Source organism: Gorilla gorilla, chromosome 15, assembly GCF_029281585.2.
Source record: "Gorilla gorilla gorilla isolate KB3781 chromosome 15, NHGRI_mGorGor1-v2.1_pri, whole genome shotgun sequence".
NCBI classification, from domain to species: Eukaryota; Metazoa; Chordata; class Mammalia; order Primates; family Hominidae; genus Gorilla; species Gorilla gorilla.
This window is the reverse complement of record NC_073239.2, coordinates 75356961-75375484: the sequence shown is the minus strand read 5'-3', so window position 1 is coordinate 75375484 and position 18524 is coordinate 75356961. Positions and strand designations below refer to the sequence as shown.

General features: G+C 40.4%; 2 protein-coding genes across 13 annotated transcripts in view; one reads left to right on the top strand and one right to left on the bottom strand.

The window, feature by feature from the left end:
• KIAA0586 (KIAA0586 ortholog) overlaps positions 1-1854 on the bottom strand; it is a 120466-nt gene extending 118612 nt beyond the window's left edge. For 7 of the 11 annotated variants that reach the window (XM_055361911.2, XM_055361910.2, XM_055361913.2 and 4 more), the window contains exons 1-2: positions 1054-1846; positions 92-162 (exon numbers count right to left, since the gene is read on the bottom strand). In XM_055361911.2, coding sequence (XP_055217886.2) covers positions 92-162; positions 1054-1252 — 270 coding nt within the window. In that variant the 5' untranslated portion in view covers positions 1253-1846. Of the gene's footprint in view, positions 1-91; positions 163-1053 lie in introns of all 11 variants that reach the window. The other 4 variants (XM_055361916.2, XM_055361909.2, XM_063697867.1 and 1 more) reach the window with 4 other exon arrangements.
• Positions 1855-2039: 185 nt separating this feature from the next.
• Positions 2040-18524, top strand: part of TIMM9 (translocase of inner mitochondrial membrane 9) — a 19068-nt gene continuing 2583 nt past the window's right edge. The window contains exons 1-4 of one of the 2 annotated variants that reach the window (XM_019010022.4): positions 2040-2179; positions 2329-2517; positions 5560-5647; positions 17606-17670. In XM_019010022.4, coding sequence (XP_018865567.1) covers positions 17632-17670 — 39 coding nt within the window. In that variant the 5' untranslated portion in view covers positions 2040-2179; positions 2329-2517; positions 5560-5647; positions 17606-17631. Of the gene's footprint in view, positions 2180-2328; positions 2518-5559; positions 5648-17605; positions 17671-18524 lie in introns of those variants that run through there. The other variant, XM_019010023.3, reaches the window with a different exon arrangement.

The following is an 18524-nucleotide window of genomic DNA, read 5'->3' as shown; positions in this document are numbered from 1 at the left end:
GCATGCTGCTAATCAAACATAATTTAAGAATGCATTATTTCACAATACTGAAAATTTTAACGTGAGCATAATTAAGAATCCTTTTGCTTACACTTTCTGACACCATGGGATTTTCTAATAGAGGCTGGTAACAATTTCTAGCAGAAGTTAAGTCTGATGAACCTAACAAAACAAAGGAATAGATTTTAGTGATTTTAAAATCAGATCCTTAGCTTTAGAAACTGTATAAGCATGATTCAAGATCTATAAACTCCATATAATGCAGAAGTTGGAAAGACAATTTGCATGCAAAAAAAGTTAAGAAAATGTATTTAAACATATCTGAATGAAAGTTTTTACAGTTGATATTTGGGAAAATAAGGTTCGGTACTGACAATAAAGTGAGATTAAGCATGAAACAATTTAAAATATAACCATACACTATTGGATGTGGAAAAACTATGGGTAGAAACATGTATACGATGTAAAGGTCTAATTTAACAGCAGGACTATTTGAGTGTCACCGCTGTATCCCCCAAAGAACAGCATTATAAAAGCGTTTTGCTGTTTTTACTCACATATTAATTTAATCCTCACAATTAGCAGCGAAGTGAGTAAAGCATATGTTATCCTTATTTTCACTGAGCTCTAGACAGATTAAGTGAATTGGAATATAGAAGCCATCAATTGGCAGAAGTCCTGCTTTTCCCACTATGAAAAGAAAGTAGTGAATTAGGTAAAAAGCACTACTTTGAGGGAAAACTATAAAAAACACTACGTGGGGGAAAATAAAGCACATTATACAAGTTAAGTGTATCCACCATAAATATTAAAAAAAAATATGAAAAAGTCAATGCAAAAAAAAAAAAAAGCACAACAGGGGACGTTGAAGTTTCATTCATTCCATCTATTCAAACATTTTATAGGCTTCCTGGCCATTTTCCCGGGAAACAGGGTCAGTTTTCAAACATCTGTACAAACTAGACTTATATCTTACGTTTGGGAATTTAAACAAATAAGGACTAAAGATTTACTAAACTAAAACTGGTTGAAAAACTACATGGAATCACATACCACGTGACGTTCCATTCAAACTAGTCCCCGTTCCAACAGGAAGACGTTTATTTGCAGACAATGCCGGAGGAACACACGGCAACTCATCTTTCAGCAAAACCAAATGATCTCCATGATTTTGAGAAACTACCTCACGAAGTCTCTTCGCTGGCATCTTAATCCTTTTTTTCTTCTCCAAGCTGACCTCAGAGCCTTTCATATTGTTGGTCACAAAACAAGTCCCACACTTAAGGACGGAAAAACTTTCTCTGTGTCCTTAAGACTTCAGAACAAAATTTTCACCTCTTTGCAATAACTGTTTTTAAAATGTCGAACATCCACAAAGCTGAAAATCTAAATTCTGATATTGAATCCAGGATTAAAGCTGACTATAAAGTCATATTTACCCATTAATCCCATTCAGTCTACTAATACACCACGCCAAAATGTGAAAGTGGGGATGACAAGAGAATGGCCACAGGAGCAACAATAACCATAACAGTGCACTCCCCAACCCCAGAGCTGGTAGGGCAAAACCAAACACATGTACAGGCGGGCTTAAAATTTGTTGAGAAGAGGCAGTCAAGCAAATAAAACCGAAATGCTATTTTTAAAATAATGACCCACATAAGAAGCGTAATAGCTTTCTTCAGCCACAGTCTTACACACCCCTCCAGATGCAATCGTCCGAAACATAAATTCACCCCTACGTATCTCCAGAACGCCCGAGACCCGCACCGTCACGGGTGTAATCTGACAACAAACAGCGTCAGTTGCCCGCAGGTCAACACCCACTTCCCTTCAAACCCGCCCTTGAGACACAACACGCATGCGCGCCAAGAAACTCACCCAAAACATCCAACCAGAAAGCTAAGCGCTCTCTGGTGCTCTTCCATTCCTCTCCGGTGCTCTTCCATTCCTCTCCGGGTGGAAACAAACTCCGGACATAACGGGGATTTATTTATTTATTTATTTATTTATGTATTTATTTATTTATTTATTTATTTTAAGGTAGCACATTGCCGCACAAGACCGCTCTACAGTCTCATCCAAGACTTGAAAAGCTCCGACTTGTAATACTACTTGTGTTTACCAGGGACTGTTTACACTGCTTCGCTTCCGAAGACCGTTAGGGACGTGGGATTAGGTAAATTAGGCTTCCAAGAGGTTTCGACAGATTCGGGTCATTATTGGAGAGGAAGTCGGGAATAGAAAGCGTTGTCTAAGCGGAAAATAACTGAAGGTAATCCTTAGGAGATTTTAGAATTCGCTGATGGTACCTGCTTTTTCTTCTAGATTTCCTCGCGTTATAACGAATCGGCGTCTAAGGGTTTAAGTGTCACTTGACATTACTGCTCCCACGTGTTCTTTCCCATCTGGCGGCCGTGGCTCCTGTCCTGACCCTGACCCTCCCTCCCGAGGCTCAGCCGTCCCCCAACAACCCCCAGCCTTGTACTGATGTCGGATGCGAGAGCCTGTGCTTAAGTATGGTGTCTGTTCTCTGCCGTGAGAATCCGGGGTTCCCGGACGGGGGGTGGCAGGCTACGCTCCAGGAAAGTGGCGGGGTCTCCCGAGGAGGCCGCCGCACGTACTTGGGGCAGTGGGGGGTGCGAAGCGGGACAGCGCTTCGCCGGGTCCGGTGCAGACCTTCCTGGAGATGGTGTCACCTGGGCGAGGGTAGGAACTTTAGGCCCTGAGCCACCCCCAACCCGGATCTGGGGAGTCGGGGTCTTGTTTTGGGACACTGAATTAGACTATAAGGTATTTACGATGTGACCTTGAGCTGCCCGGGGGAAGATCCTCCTTTAAATGAAAATCGTCTTTAGACATAATACCAGGTCTAACACCCCTTCCCTGATCTGCTCATTTCCCAGGATGCGCTACTTAGAGCTTTCCCTTTACGCCTTACTGGAGGCTTTAGAATAATCAAAGCAGAAAATGTAATCCGATCTAAAAGCTAAATAACTAATTTTATTTCTTTTACATCTCGGCAGTCTACCTTCATAGAAGTCTAGACTTAAAATGGACTTTAAAGTCTAAGCGCGGTGGCTCACGCCTGTAATCCCAGCACTTTGGGAGGCCAAGGCGGGCGGATCACGAGATCAGGAGTTCGAGACCAGCCTGGCCAGCAAGGTGAAACCCCGCCTCTACTGAAAATACAAAAAATTAACTGGGCATGGTGGCGCGCGCCTGTAGTCCCAGCTACTCAGGAGGCTGAGGCAAGAGAATTGCTTGAACCCGGCAGGTGGAGGTTGCAGTGAGCTGAGATCGCGCCATTGCGCTCCAGCCTGAGTGACAGATCAAGACTCTGTCTTAAAAAAAAAAAAAAAGACTTTAAGGGCTCAGCGTTAAAGACCCTTTTAATTATTATTTTTTTGTAACTTGCTGAGTTTCTCTAATGAGTTTTATGTTGTTTTTTGAGACAAAGTCTCACTCTGTGGCACAGGCTGGAGTGCGGTGGCGCGATCTTGGCTCACCGCAACCTCCGCCTCCCAGGTTCAAGCGATTCTTCTGCCTCAGGCCTCCTGAGTAGCTGGGATTACAGGCGCCCGCCACCACGCCCAGCTAATTTTTTTTGTATTTTTATTAGAGACGGGGTTTCACCATGTTGGCCAGGTTGGTCTCGAACTCCTGACTTGATCCACCCGCCTCGGCCTCCCAAAGTGCTAGTATTACAGGCGTGAGCCACCGCACGTGGCCATTATTTTTTATTTTAGTTACATTTTCTCTTCGTAATGGGGCTCATAGGTGGTACTTGTTTGTTCACAATTTATTGTATATTATGAGTGTACTGAAAGAACTACAATGTTAGAGTTGCCAGAGACCTTGGAGATAGTTTAACTCTTACCTTCTAGGTGAAACTTATGTGAAAGAAACAGTGACCTAAGATCTGAGTGTAGGCACTCTGAATTATTAAAATGACAACTTAATTTGGATCTTACAGCTCTTTGTTATTACTCTTTAGTTCCTTTCTCTTTTTTTTTTTTTTTTTTCCAGAGACAGGGCCTTGCTCTGTCATGATCATAGCTCCCTGCAGCCTTCAACTCCTGAGCTCAGGCAATCCTCCTGTCTCAGCCTCCTGAGTAGCTAGGACTACAAGCACTTGCCACCACGCTGGCTAATTTTTTACTTTTTTGTAGAAACTAGGTCTCGCCTTATTGCCCAGGCTTATTTTCTTTTTTCTCTCTTTCTTTCTTTCTTTTTTTTTTTTTTTTTGAGATGGATCTTTACTCTGTTGCAAAGGCTGGAGTACAGTGGCACGATCTCAGCTCACTGCAACCTCTGCCTCCTGGGTTCAAGTAATTCTTCTGCCTCAGCCTCCCAAATAGCTGGGATTACAGGCACCCGCCACTCTGCCCAGATAATTTTTGTGTTTTTAGTAAAGATGGGGTTTCACCATGTTGGCCAGGCTGGTCTGGAACTCCTGACCGCACGTGATCTGCCCACCTCAGCCTCCCAAAGTGCTGGGATTACAGGCGTGAACCATCATGCCTGGCCTTATTTTCTCACTCTAAATCAGCCCTCTCAACCCCTTTTCTTTATGACTGACACTTTTGAAAAGACCAGCCAGGTTGTCTTACAAATTGTTCCATGTTGTAGATTTTCGTAATTATTCCCTCATGATTAGAGCCATATCACACTTTGGCCAGAATACCACATAGGTGATGCTGTCTTACTGCATCCCACCAAGAAACACCTAATGTTGACACCCATGTTTGTGATGCTAGGTTTTATGACTTAGCTTATATGTTTTTTCTTTGAGACAGGGTCTCTTTCTGTCACCCAGGCAAGAGAGCAGTGGCGTGATCATGGCTCACTGCAGCCTCAAGCTCCTGGGCTCAAGTGATCCTCCTGCCTCAGCCTCCTGAGTAGCTGGGACTACAGGTGCACACCACCATGCCGGCTCATTTTTGTATTTTTTGTAGAGATGGGGTTTTGCCATGTTGCCCAGGCTGATGTAGAACTTTTGGGCTCAAGCTATCCACCCACCTCAGCCTCCCAAAATGCTGGGATTAAGCCACTGCACCTGGTCAGTCACTTAGCTTATAACATATATTTGGCTATTTGGAAAATATTTTTAGATAGATGATACGTGTCATAATAGCTTATAAGACATTTTATAGGTCTTAAATAGGTCATTTTATAGGTGCAATGGGGAAAATACTGGATTTTGAAGTCCAAAGACCTTAGGCTCCAGCTGTCCAGTTACTATCTGTATAAGTGACCTCATGTAAGTTTCTTAAGATTTCTGAACCATCCCTCCCAGAATTAGTAGGAAAATCATAAGGGAAGTGTAATGTATACTTATACCTGGATAAATAAGGATAGCATGACATTAAGTATTTTTTTTAATAGTAACACATATGCCAAAGAATTATAACCTCAGAATAGAGGAAACTAATTTCACTTACTAAAAAGGAAGAAACTTTAAAAAAATAAATGATTAGCCAATAGAAGTTTACATTTCATTGAAAAGACTATTAGAACTTGAAGGGGACTTAGTAATCATATTACCTCGTTTTTCAGGTAAGAATCAGGCCTTATTGGAGACATTCAAGCAAAGGTTGGACAACTACTTTTCCAGAACAGAAAGGAAACTCATGCATCAGAAAAGGTTAGAGCTTGATGACTGATAAGATCTCCCTTTATTCTTAAGTTCCCTGGTTCTAGGATATATTTTGTTTGCCACAAGAATAACAGCATCATTGTAATCATTCCCAAGATCTAAGCCAGTGATTCTTGAATTTGCTTATTTCTTCTCTCCCTCTCCAGGTTTCAGGGATATAATCAGAAGGTAACCCCTGATGGGTCTTTGCCACAGTAACATAAATTTGCTGTAATATATGGAAACTAGGATCAAATAAAAGAACAACCACATTACTGCTACCTGTTCTCACCATCAGGTGGTTTATGTGGCTGGTGGAATTTGTTAGTCTAAGCTTACTATTAAATAACTTCGAAGTGAATAGTGAAAGATTTAGAAGACCTCAAATTAGCAAGTAACTCTGAAAATCATTTATTTACTCAGTCATCTCCAGTATTTTCTCTGAACCAGTTGCCTACAATTATGTATACCATAATCTTTTTTTTTTTTTTTTTTTTTTTTTTTGACACAAAGTCTCGCTCTGTCACCCAGGCTGGAATGCAGTGGCACAATCTCAGCTCACTGCAGCCTCTGCCTCCCAGGTTCAAGCAGTTCTGCCTCAGCCTCCCGAGTAGCTGCGATTACAGGCATGTGCCACCATGCCCGGCTAATTTTTGTATTTTTAATAGAGACGGGGTTTCACCATGTTGGCCAGGCTGGTCTCAAACTCCTGACCTCAAATGATCCACCCGCCTTGGCCTCCCAATGTGCTGGGATTACAGGTGTGAGCCACTGTGCCTGGCCTATACCGTAATCTTGATAGATACTGGTGACTACCGAGGATAGCTTTAGAGATTTAAGCAGACTTAAGAAAACTTCTGATTGTTAGCTCTTGAGTTCAACTGTTAGGTCTGGAAAAAAAAAATACCAAATTGGTCTGGGCGCAGTGGCTCACGCCTGTAATCCCAGCACTTTGGGAGGCTGAGGTGGGTGGATTACCTGAGGTCGGGAGTTCAAGACCAACCTGGCCAACATGGTGAAACCCCATCTATACTAAACAAAAATTAGCCAGGTGTGGTAGTGCATGCCTGTAATCCCAGCTACTCAGGAGGCTGAGGCACAAAATCACTTGAACCCAGGAGGCGGAAGATGTAGTGAGCTGAAATTGCGCCACTGCACTCCAGCCTGGGTCTCAGAGTGAGACTCTGTCTCAAAAATAAATAAATAAATAAATCTCAAAAATAAGTAAATAAATAAATAAAATACACAATTGAGTGATTCTAAAGAAAGTAAATCATAGTGTTAACATAGTGGTCTGTGAATGGTATAACTATCTTTTGTTTTTCAAATTCTCAATAAATATATTACTTTTATAGTATGATAAACTTTATTTCATTGAAAAGAGGAAACATACACTGTTTAAGTAATGTATATTAATACATTAATGAATAAAGAAGATTCATACCAACAGCACTTGGGGCATTCCTCATATATGTCTTTTCAGATTTTTTAGTAACAACCATCATTTGTCACCATGAGATATATAATAAGGACAAGATGTGTGTAGAGGCAGCACAGGGTACCAGTATGAAACTTAGAGAACATTTAAAGATTTCATACTTTCGACTGGGCACAGTGGCTCATGCCTGTAATCCCAGCACTTTGGGAGGCCGAGGCAGGAGGATCACCTGAGGTGGGGAGTTTAAGACCAGCCTCACCAACGTGGAGAAACCCCCGTCTCTACTAAAAATAGAAAATTAGCTGGGCGTGGTGGTGCATGCCTGTAATCCCAACTGCTCGGGAGGCTTAGGCAGGAGAATCGCTTGAACCTGGGAGGCGGAGATTGCAGTGAGCTGAGATTGTGCCATTGCACTCCAGCCTGGGCAACAAAAGCGAAAACTCCGTCTCAAAAAAAAAAAAAAAAGATTTCATACTTTCTGTCTCTCTGACCTCTGGTTGATAAGTCAATAAATAAGAATTTTAACCCAAAGAAATACAAGGATGGAATTAAAAAAAAAAAAAGAACAACAGATTTTGGCATTATAAGAAGGAAATCAGCTCTGTGTTCTTTTTTGATGTGAACTGTACAAAGTCCAGTTTGCTGGGTGCCCTCCTGAGGTGCAGTGAGTGTACTGTCCTAATTCGACAATTGAAAAGGCTCAGGTCTAGTAGATGACCTTTTGAACTTTCAGCTAGGAGCCTATTGGTAAACAAAGTTCCTTAATGCATATTTTATTACCCTTGTATTTTTTTTCAAGTTCTCACAAAACAGTGATTTCATTTAATACTTCTTTAGGAAGTTGTTTTACCAGTTCTTAGATCTTTTCAGACTGTTTTCTGAGTGGGAATCCAGAAGGACTCTAGCTTGGAATGCTTGCTAACAGTATCTACCACACTGCATGTTGTTCTTTGGCAGGTACCAGAAAGTTATACAATAACATTTTTTTTCTTTATTATTAAACGTTTTATTTTGAGGTTAGTGTGGATTGAAATACACTTCCAACAATTAATACAAATGTCCCCTGTGTCCTTTACCCAGTTTTCCACAATGGTAACATCTTACAAAACTGGAGTACAATGTCACTCACATCCAGGATACTAATATTGATACAATCAAGATACAGAATATTTCTATTACAAAGGTCTTGTGTTGCCTTCTTATAGCAACACCTGCTTTCTTCCTACTTCTTCCCTCATCCATTCCTTAACCCTTGGCAACCATATGTTCTTCATTTCTGCAATTCTGTTATTTCAAGAATGTTGTATAAGTGGAATTATACAGTATGTAACTTTTTAGGATTGGCTTTTTTCCTCAGCAGAATTTTCCAGGCTTTTGCAAGTATCAATACCTCATCCTTTTTATTGCTGAATAGTATTACAGGTATAGATGTACCAATTTGTTTAACCATTCACCCACTGAAGAACATTTGGGTTTTCAGTTTTTGATTATTAAGAATAGAGTTTCTACAAACATTCACATATAGGATTTCCTGTGAACACAAGTTTTCATTTCTCTAGGACAGATGCCCAGGAATGCAATTGCAGGGTTATATGGGAGATGAATGTATAACTTCTTTAGAAACTGCCAAACTCTTTACATTCCCAATAGGAATATGTAAGTGATTCAGTTTTTCCATGTCCTCACTAGCATTTGGTATTGCCACTGTTTTTGTTTTTTTGTTTTGTTTTGTTTTGTTTTTATGTTAGCCATTCTGATAGGTATATAGCTTGTTTTTTTTTTTGTTTTTTTTTTTTTGAGATGGATTTTTGCTCTTGTCACCCAGGTTGGAGTGCAGTGGCGTGATCCCGGCTCACTGCAACCTCCACCCGGGGTTCAAGCAATTCTCTTGCCTCAGCCTCCCGAGTAGCTGGGACCACAGGCATGCACCACCATGCCCGGCTAACTTTTGTATTTTCAGTAGAGATGGGGTTTCACCACGTTGGCCAGGCTAGTCTCGAACTCCTGACCTCAGGTGATCTGCCCGCCTCAGCCTCCAAAAGTGCTGGGATTACAGGCATGAGCCACCGCGCCCAGCAGCTTGTTTTGGTTTTAATTTGCATTTCCCTAATGGCTAATGATGTTGAACATCTTTTCAGGTACTTATTAGCCATATGTATTTCCTTTTTGCTGAAATACCTTCTTACGGCTCTTGCTTGTTTTCTAATTGGATTGTTTGTGTTTTTACTGCTGGGGTTTGAGAGTTCTTTATATCTTCTGCTTATTAGTTCTTTGTCAGTTATGTAGTTTGCAAATATTTCCTCCTGGTCTGTAGCTTTTCATCCTCTCAATGTTCTTTCATAAAGCAAAAGTTTTTAATTTTTTAATTTCATTTTTAATTTTCATGAAGTCTAATTTATTAATTTTTCCTCTTATAGTGTTTTTGATGTCAAATATAAGAACTCTTTGCCTAGCCCTAAAGCCAGATTTTCTAATATTTTTCTAAAAGTTTTAGTAGTTGGCCAATCATGGTGGCTTACGCCTGTAATCCCAGCCCTGTGGGAGGTGGAGATGGGAGGGCTGCTTAAGCCCAGGAGTGGAGACAGCCTGGGCAACATGGTGAGACCCTGTGTTTATTAAAAATAAATAAAAGTTTTAGTAGTTTTATATTTTACATTAAATGCCTGATCATTTTTTTAGAGAGAGGGTCTGTCACCCAGGCTGGAGTGCAGTGGCACAATCTTGGCTCACTGCAGCCTCCGCCTCCTGGGCTCAATCCATCCTCCTACCTCAGCCTCTCAAGTAGCTGGGACTACAGGTATGTGCCACCATGCCCAGCTAAAATTTTTTTTGTGTGTGTATTTTTGGTAAAGACGGGGTTTATCATGTTACCCAGGCTGGTCTCAAATTCCTGGCCTCAAGCCATCCACCAACCTTGGCCTCCCAAAGTGCTAGAATTCCAGGCATGAGCCACCATGCCTGGCCCCCCAATCCATTTTGAGTTAATTTTTGTATTAGGTGAGAAACTTAGTTCTCACATCTTTTTTTCCCAAAAATCAGTTGGGCAGGGGTGTATTTGTGTGTGTGTGTGTGTGTGTTTGAGACGGGGTCTCACTCTTATTTTCCAGACTGGAGCGCAGTGGCGCAACCATGGCTTACTGCAGCCTCTACCTCCCAGGCTCAAATGATTCTCCTACCTCAGACTCCCAGGTAACTGGGACTACAGGCATGTGACACCATGCCCAGCTAATTTTCTTAATTATTTGTACAGACAAGGTCTCGCTGTGTTGCCCAGGTTGTTCTTGAACTCCTGGGCTCAAGCAATTCTCCCTTCTTGGCCTCCCAAAGTGCTGGGATTACAGGTGTGAGCCCCCTCACCTGGCCAGTTGGGTTTTTTGGTGTTAATCTGTTATTAGATTCTTTGTTATGTTCCACTGACTATTTGTCTGTCCCTCCACCAGTGGCACACAGCATTGATTATTGTAGGCTATTTATGTCTTGAAATCAGGTAGACCAATTCCTCTCACTTCATTCTTCATTTTTCAAATTTGTTTTAGCTATTCTGGTCCCTTTGCTTTTTATATAAATTTTACATAAATTTCCATATAAATTTGTGTATATTTATAAGAAATCTTGTTAGGACCTTGATAGAAATTGCAATAAGCCTGTATATCAGCCTTAAGAAAATTGGCATTCTTACTATATTGAGTCTTCTGATCTCTGAACACACAGTATGTCTCTCTGTGTGTTTAGGTCTTTGCCTTCTTTCGTCAGCATTTGGTAGTTTTCCACATACAAGTCCGTACATGTTTTGTTAGATTTGCCCCTAAATCTTTTTTTTCTTTCAGTAATTGTAAACGATATTGTATTTTTACTTTCAGTATACATGTGTTCATTGATAGTATATAGAAATACAATTGATTTTTTAAATATGCTTATTGTGTATACTGGACACTGCTGAACTTATTCTAGGAGTTTATTTGTAGATTCTTTCGATTTTGCATGTTCATAATTATATTACATGCAAACAGGAACAGTTTTGTTTTTTCTTTTACAATCTTTATGTCTGTTTCCTTTTCTTGCTTCACTGCACTGGGTAGAACTTTCAGCAGTATGTTAGATAAGAGTGGTGAGAGTGGACATCTGTCCTTGCTCACAGTCTTATGGGAAAGTATTATCTTTCGCCATTAAGTATAGTGTAGGCTGTAGGTTTTTTTGTACATGCTGTTTATCAAATTGATCTTCCTTTTTTTCTGAGATATTTTGCTATGAATGGGTATTGCATTTTTTCAGATACTTTTTCTGCATCAATGTTTATGATCATTTGGTTTTTCTTCTTCAGTCTATTAATATGTGGACTTAAACGGACTAATTTTCAAATATTAAACCAGTCTTGCATCCCTGGAATAAACCCTACTTGGTCAAGTTGTATAATTCTTTTTATATATTGCTGAATTATATTTGCTAATATTAATAGTAATAGACTTTTTTATATCTTTCATGAGGGATATTTTTATGGTTTTCTTTTTTGTACTGTCTTTGCCTGGTTTTAATATCAGGATAATACTAACTTCATAAAGAAGTTGTCAGGTTTATGTATGTAGAGTTGTTTGTAATATTCCTGTATCCTTTTGGTGTCTGCAAAACCTGTAGTAATGTACACCGTTTCATTCCTGATGTATAATTTGTGTCTTCTCTCTTGCTAGTAGGTTTGTCAGTTTTATTAATCTTTTCAAAGAACTAGCTCTTTCTTTTTTTCTCTTTTCATTTAAATTGATTTCTGCTCTTTATTTCCTTCATTGGGTTCATTTTGCTCTTCTTTTTTAGGTGCTTGAGGTAGGAGGAGCTTGGATTACTGATTTAAGACCTTCCTTCCTTCCTTTCTTCTTTCCTTCCTTCCTCCCTCCCTTCCTTCCCTCCTTCCCTAAGTCCCTCCCTCCCTCCCACGCTCCTTTCCCTCTCTCCCTCCCCTTTCTTCCTTCCTTACCTCCACTTCCTTTTTTTTTTTTTTTTTTTTTTTTTTAACAGGGTCTTGCTGTCTTACCTGAGCTGGAATGCAATGGCATGATCATAGCTCACTGCAGCCTTAAACTCCTTGGCTCAGGCAATCCTGCCTCAACCTCCAAGTAGCTGGGGGTATAGGACATGCCACCATGCCCAGCTACTTTTCTTTCTTTTCTCTTTTCTTTTCTTTTCTGTCCTCTCTTTCTTTTCTTTTTTTGGAGAGAGAAGGTATCACTATGTTGCCCAGTGTATTAGTCCATTTTCACACTGCTGGTAAAGACATACCCTAGACTGGGCAATTGACAAAAGAAAGAGGTTTAATGGACTTACAGTTCCACATGGCTGGGGAGGCCTCACAATCATGGCTGAAGGCAAGGAGAAGCAAGTCACATCTTACATGGATGGCAGAAGGCAAAGAGAGAGAACTTGTGTAGGGGATCTCCTCTTGATAAAACCATCAGATCTTGGGAGACTTATTCACTATCATGAGAACAGCATGGGAAAGACTTGCCCCCATGATTCAATTACCTCCCACCAGGTCCCTCCCACAACACTTGGGAATTCAAGATGAGATTTGGGTGGGGACATAGCCAAACCATATCACCCAGGCTGGTCTTGAACTCCAGAGCCCAAGGAATTCTCCCACCTCAGCCTCCCAAAGTGCTGAGATTACAGGCATGAGCCATGACACCTGGACTTTTTCCTTTTCTAATGTATGCATTTAGTACTAAAACTTTTCCTCATGGCACTGATTTAGTTTATCACCATGTAATGATGTCAGCATATTACCAGTTCAAGTGAAGTATAGAAACCTTAACTGTGTACATACATTTGGAACCACAATAGATGGTTTTATAATTTTTGCTTCAACCAACAAACATAATTTAGGAAACTCAAGAGAAGTGTATTGTACTTATTACTGTGTTTTCCTCCTTGATGTTCCAGGACTACTACTTTTATCATTTTCTTTGTTTAGAAACTTGAGCGATTATTTTAGGTAGCTATGCTGGTAACACATTTTCTTAGTTTTCCTACATTTGAGAATGTCTTGATTTCTCCTTTATTCCTCAAGGTTGTTTTCACTAGATACAGGTTTCTGCATTGACAGTTGTTTTCTTTTAGCACTTGAAACATTTTGTGCCACTTCCTTGTGGCCTCCATAGTTTCTAAAGAAAAATCTGCTTTCATCCTAATGGTTTTACCCCTACAGGCAAGATATAGTTTTTCACTTGCTGCTTTCAATGGCTTTTTGTCTTTATTTTTTATTTTATTTATTGTTATTTATTTATTTATTTGCTACAGAGTCTCACTCTGTCGCCCAGGTTGGAATGCACTGACATGATCTTGGCTCACTGCAACCTCTGCCTCCTGGGTTCAAGCAATTCTCATGCCTCAGCCACCTGAGTAGCTGGGATTATAGGTGTGTGCCACCATGGCCACCTGCTTTTTGTATTTTTTTTTTTTTTTTTCAGTAGGGACAGGGTTTCACCATGTTGACCAGGCTGGTCATGAACTCCTGACCTCAATTGACCCACCCGCCTTGGCCTCCCAAAGTGCTAGGATTATAAACGTGAGGCACTGCACTCGGCCTTGTCTTTAGTTTTCAGATGTTTGACTATTATGTGTCGATGTAGGTTTCATCGGGTTTATGCTGTTTGGGGTTTGTTCAGCTTTTTGAATCTGTAGGTTTATGTCTTTTGCCAAACTTGGGGAGTTTTCAGCCATTATTTCTTCCAGTACTTTTACTACCCTACCATTTTCTTCCTCTTCTTCTTGGACTCTAATGAGACAAAATATTCACTTTTTTATACTTCTACAAGTCCTTTGTACTCTGTTAATGTTTTTCATTCTGTTTTTCTCTGTAATTCAGGTTGAAGAATTATATTTTCTGGCTTCCAATTCACTGATTCCTCTGTCCCCTCCATTCTCCTATTGATTTTATTCATTGAGTTTATTTTGGTTATTGTATTTTTCACTTCTTAAACTTTCCATTTGGGTCTTAATATCTTCTATTTCTTTGCTGAGACCTTCTGTTTTTTCATTTGTTTCAAGTGTGTTCATAATTGCTCACTGAAGTATTTACAAGGTGCTATTTAAAAATCTTTATCAGATAATCCTAACACATATTAATCAATGTTGAGCATCTGTTGTCTTTTTTTAATTCAGTTTGAGATCTTCCTAGTTCTTGGTGTGATGAGTGATTTTTTAATATATTGTAGCCTGGACATCTTGCATATCATGTTATGAGGCTCTAGATTTTATTTAATCATTTTATCTGGCTCCTTTTGACAATGCTCCATGAGGGGAAGTGGTGGGAGGTACCACTTCATTACTGCCAGGTGGAAGTAGAAATTCATGTTCCTCACTCTGACACTTGAAGGGAGGGGCAGGGAGTTTCTTGTTACTGCTAGGTGGAGTAGGCATTCTGGCTCCTCACCAGGCTTCCACTGATAACTCCCTGGCTGGGAAGGACTACAGTGCTTTGTTACTCTCCCCATGTGGCCTCCACTGACATTACAGGAGGGTACATGGCCTAATTGTCATGAGGCAGTAATGCAAGTCCTGAATGTCAAGTAGGCCTCCTTAGATACCACCCCAGAGTAGATGGAGATGGGTACCTCATTACTGCCAATTGGGGTGGAAGCCAAGCTCCCTGTGTGGTTTCCACTGACACTTGCTGGGGAGTGGGGAGGCTTTTCTGTGCATACGAAGGAAATGACATTTTTTTAAATGTCAGTAGTTATTGTGAATTTCTTTCTTTTTTTTTTTTTTTTTTTTGAGATGGAGTCTCACTATGCGGTGCAGGCTGGAGTGCAGTGCTGCAATCTCGGCTCACTGCAACCTCCGCCCAAGGATTCAAGCAGTTCTCCTGCCTCAGCCTCCTGAGTAGCTGGGATTACAGGCATAAGCCACCATGCCCGGCTAATTTTTGTATTTTTAGTAGAGATGTGGTTTCACTATGCTGTCCAGGCTTGTCTCCAACTCTTGACCCCAGGTGATCCACCTGCCTCAGCCTCCCAAAGTGCTGGGATTACAAGTGTGAGCCACCGTGCCCAGCCTAGTTATTCTGATTTTATAGGATAAGAAAAAAGGAGGAGGGAAGAATAAATGCAAAAAGGAGGAAAGTATAGGTATGGTTGAGACTGGTGGAATGGAATTACTGTTGATTGTATGTGTTAATCAAAAGCAGAATGTTAATTTTTTTTTGTGATGGTGGCATACACTTTGTCCTAAACTTGAATTTACTACTAGTTTCAACGAACTTCATAAAAATTAGTTTCAACAAAGCTTCATAAAGAATTTATGTTTTCCAGAGATACTTTAATAATCGATAAGCTAATAAAAATTTGCACATCCAGTTTATCATTTTTGTTTTGGTTATCAGAAAACTCTTAATAAAATGTATAGCATTTATGTTAGTCTACAGTGTACATGATTCATGTTTTCCTTTTACATGCTGTTTAATTTCTGTTTTAAACAGCTTTATTTTATACAAATCTTCTTTTTTTTTTTTCGAGACGGAGTCTCACTCTGTCACCCAGGCCGGAGTGCAGTGGTGCAATCTCGGCTCACTGCAAGCTCCACCTCCCGGGTTCACGCCATTCTTCTGCCTCAGCCTCCCAAGTAGCTAGGACTCCAGGCGCCCACCACCACGCCCAGCTAATTTTATGTATTTTTAGTAGAGACGGGGTTTCACTGTGTTAGCCAGGATGGTCTCGATCTCCTGACCTGGTAATCTGCCCGCCTCAGCCTCCCAAAGTGCTGGGATTACAGGCGTGAGCCACCACGCCCGGCCTATACAAATACAAATCTTTTATATGAAATGCTCAACCTTTTTAGAACTAGCCAGGATATAGTAAATAAATAATGTGATACACATTCTTATATCTAGATTAACTGAACCTAAGTCCTACATTTAGGATATGTGAAAATCTCAGGAATTCAGAAAGGCTTTTTTATTTACTTGTCTTCCCTTCCCTGTTGCCGCCACGTTAGATTATAATTAGAAGTCTCTGATTAGTCTCTGTGATTGCCCTTTTTGAACTATAGAATGTGTAGTAGAATGTATAATTCCTGTAACTTTCTTTTAAAACTCTGAATATCCTTCATGAGGGTTGTCAATTTCTAAGCAAATGGTGTTTGTTAACTGGTGTTTGTTAACTATTAATAGAACCTTTGTATTTACATTGTAAAAGGATCATTAGTAGTAAGGGTCAGAGTTAAATTAGCAACTAATTTTAAGTGTATTTGGAGTGGCTCAGATATGTGAATCTACTTTTTCAACAATAGATTTTATTAAATCTAAATATAGGCCAAGTATTTCTGATGAAAATTTAGCATTCAAATTGAGATGTGGTATAAGTGTAAAATGTTCACCAAAATCAAAGACTTACTACCAGAAAAGGAACATAAAATATCTTATTAATACTTTTTATGTGATTGTATGTTGAAATGTTAAAATCTTTGATATTTTTGATGTATTCGACTGAGTATAATAGTAAAAAATTTAAAATAAGCAAATTGGTGACTAGTGGAATAGTTAAGTAATTTTAGGAAAACAGCAAAAATCTCTTGATTTCCTTTATTTTTCTTTTTATTATCATTATTATTATTATTATTTGAGATGGAGTCTCACTTTGTCGCCCAGGCTCGAGTGCAGTGGTGTGATCTTGGCTCACTGTAACCTCAACGTCCCGAGTTCAAGCGATTCTCCTGCCTCAGCTTCCCAAGTAGCTGGGACCACAGGCACATGACACCACGTCTGGCCAATTTTTGTATTTTTTGTAGAGATAGGGTTTTACTATGTTGGCCAGGCTGGTTTTGAACTCCTGACCTCAAGTGATCCACATATCTCGGCCTCCCAAAGTGCTGGGATTACAGGCATGAGCCACCACACCCAGCTTTTTTAAATTATTTTTTTAAGCCCAAACCTCACCATCTTGGTTTCCTTTATAACCCTCCTAGGAATGGGGCTTTAAACAAGCAGCTTAGCAAGGTAGCAGAGCAAACTATCTTAAAACTGGAGATTTTGATAGACAGGGCCTTTGAGTCCCAAACTAGCATTAGAAAATCTAATTCTCTGGCCGGGCACGGTGGCTAACGCCTGTAATCCCAGCACTTTGGGAAGCCGAGGCGGCCGATCACGAGGTTAAGAGATCGAGACCATCCTGGCCAACATGGTGAAACCCCATCTCTACTAAAAATACAAAAATTAGCTGGGCACGGTGGTGTGTGCCTGTAGTCCCAGCTACTCGGGAGGCTGAGGCAGGAGAATTGCTTGAACCCGGAGGCAGAGGTTGCAGTGAGCCAAGATGGCGCCACTGCGCTCCAGCCTGGTGACAGAGTGAGACTCCGTCTCAAAAAAAAAAAGAAAATCTAATTCTCAACTGTAAGGTTCTATGGTTAATGATCTGAGAAATTGGGGGTGGTGGCATACAATTACATACACAGATTTATAAAATATGAGCAGTGATTCCCTAACTCTTCAGTTAGACTAAAAACATTTGTTTATAGATTGACAAACTTGTTTTGAATTTTTAAATTAGGTGACTAACAAAGGTACCAGAAGAATATGGCTGCACAAATACCAGAATCTGATCAGATAAAACAGGTAAGGTATTCTAATTAAGGGGAAAAGATTTTGCAAAAAAATGTAAGGTGCTACTAATGCCACCATGTCAGGCTGGGTGCAGTGGCTCACATCTGTAATCCCAGCACGTTGGGAGGCCCAGGTGGGTGGATCACATGAAGTCAGGAGTTCAAGACCAGCCTGGCCAACATGGTGAAACTCTGTCTCCTAAAAATACAAAAATTAGCTGGGCGTGCTGGTGCACACCTCTAGTCCCAGCTACGTGGGAGGCTGAGGCACAGGAATTGCTTGACCCAGGAAGCAGAGGCTGCAGTGAGCCGAGATCGTGCCATTGCACTCCAGCCTGGGTGACAGAGCAAGACTCCATCTCAAAAAAAAAAAACCATGTCAGTGGTTTCACAAAACAATTGTTTCTATTTCATTTCCAAAATGGATATTAAATGTTATAAAGTGTATGTATTTTTCTTGTTCTTTTTTTTTTTTTTTTTTTTTTTTTTTGGACACAGTCTCTCTTTGTTGGCCAGGCTGGACTGCAGTGGCACGATCTTGGTTCACTGCAACCTCCATCTCCTGGGCCCAAGCAATTCTCCTGCCTCAGCCTCCTGAGTAGCTGGGATTACAGGCATGCGCCACCACACCTGGCTAATTTTTGTATTTTTATTAGAGACAGGGTTTCACCATGTTGGCCAGGCTGGTCTCGAACTCCTGACCTCAGGTAATCCGCCCACCTCGGCCTCCCAAAGTGCTGGGATTACAGGCATGAGGTACCGCACCCGGCCAAGCATATGTATTTTTAATCTGACTGATAATCAAGGAAAAATTAAATATTGAACTAGAAAATAAAACTATTCTGTAGATCATACTGTACCCATTTA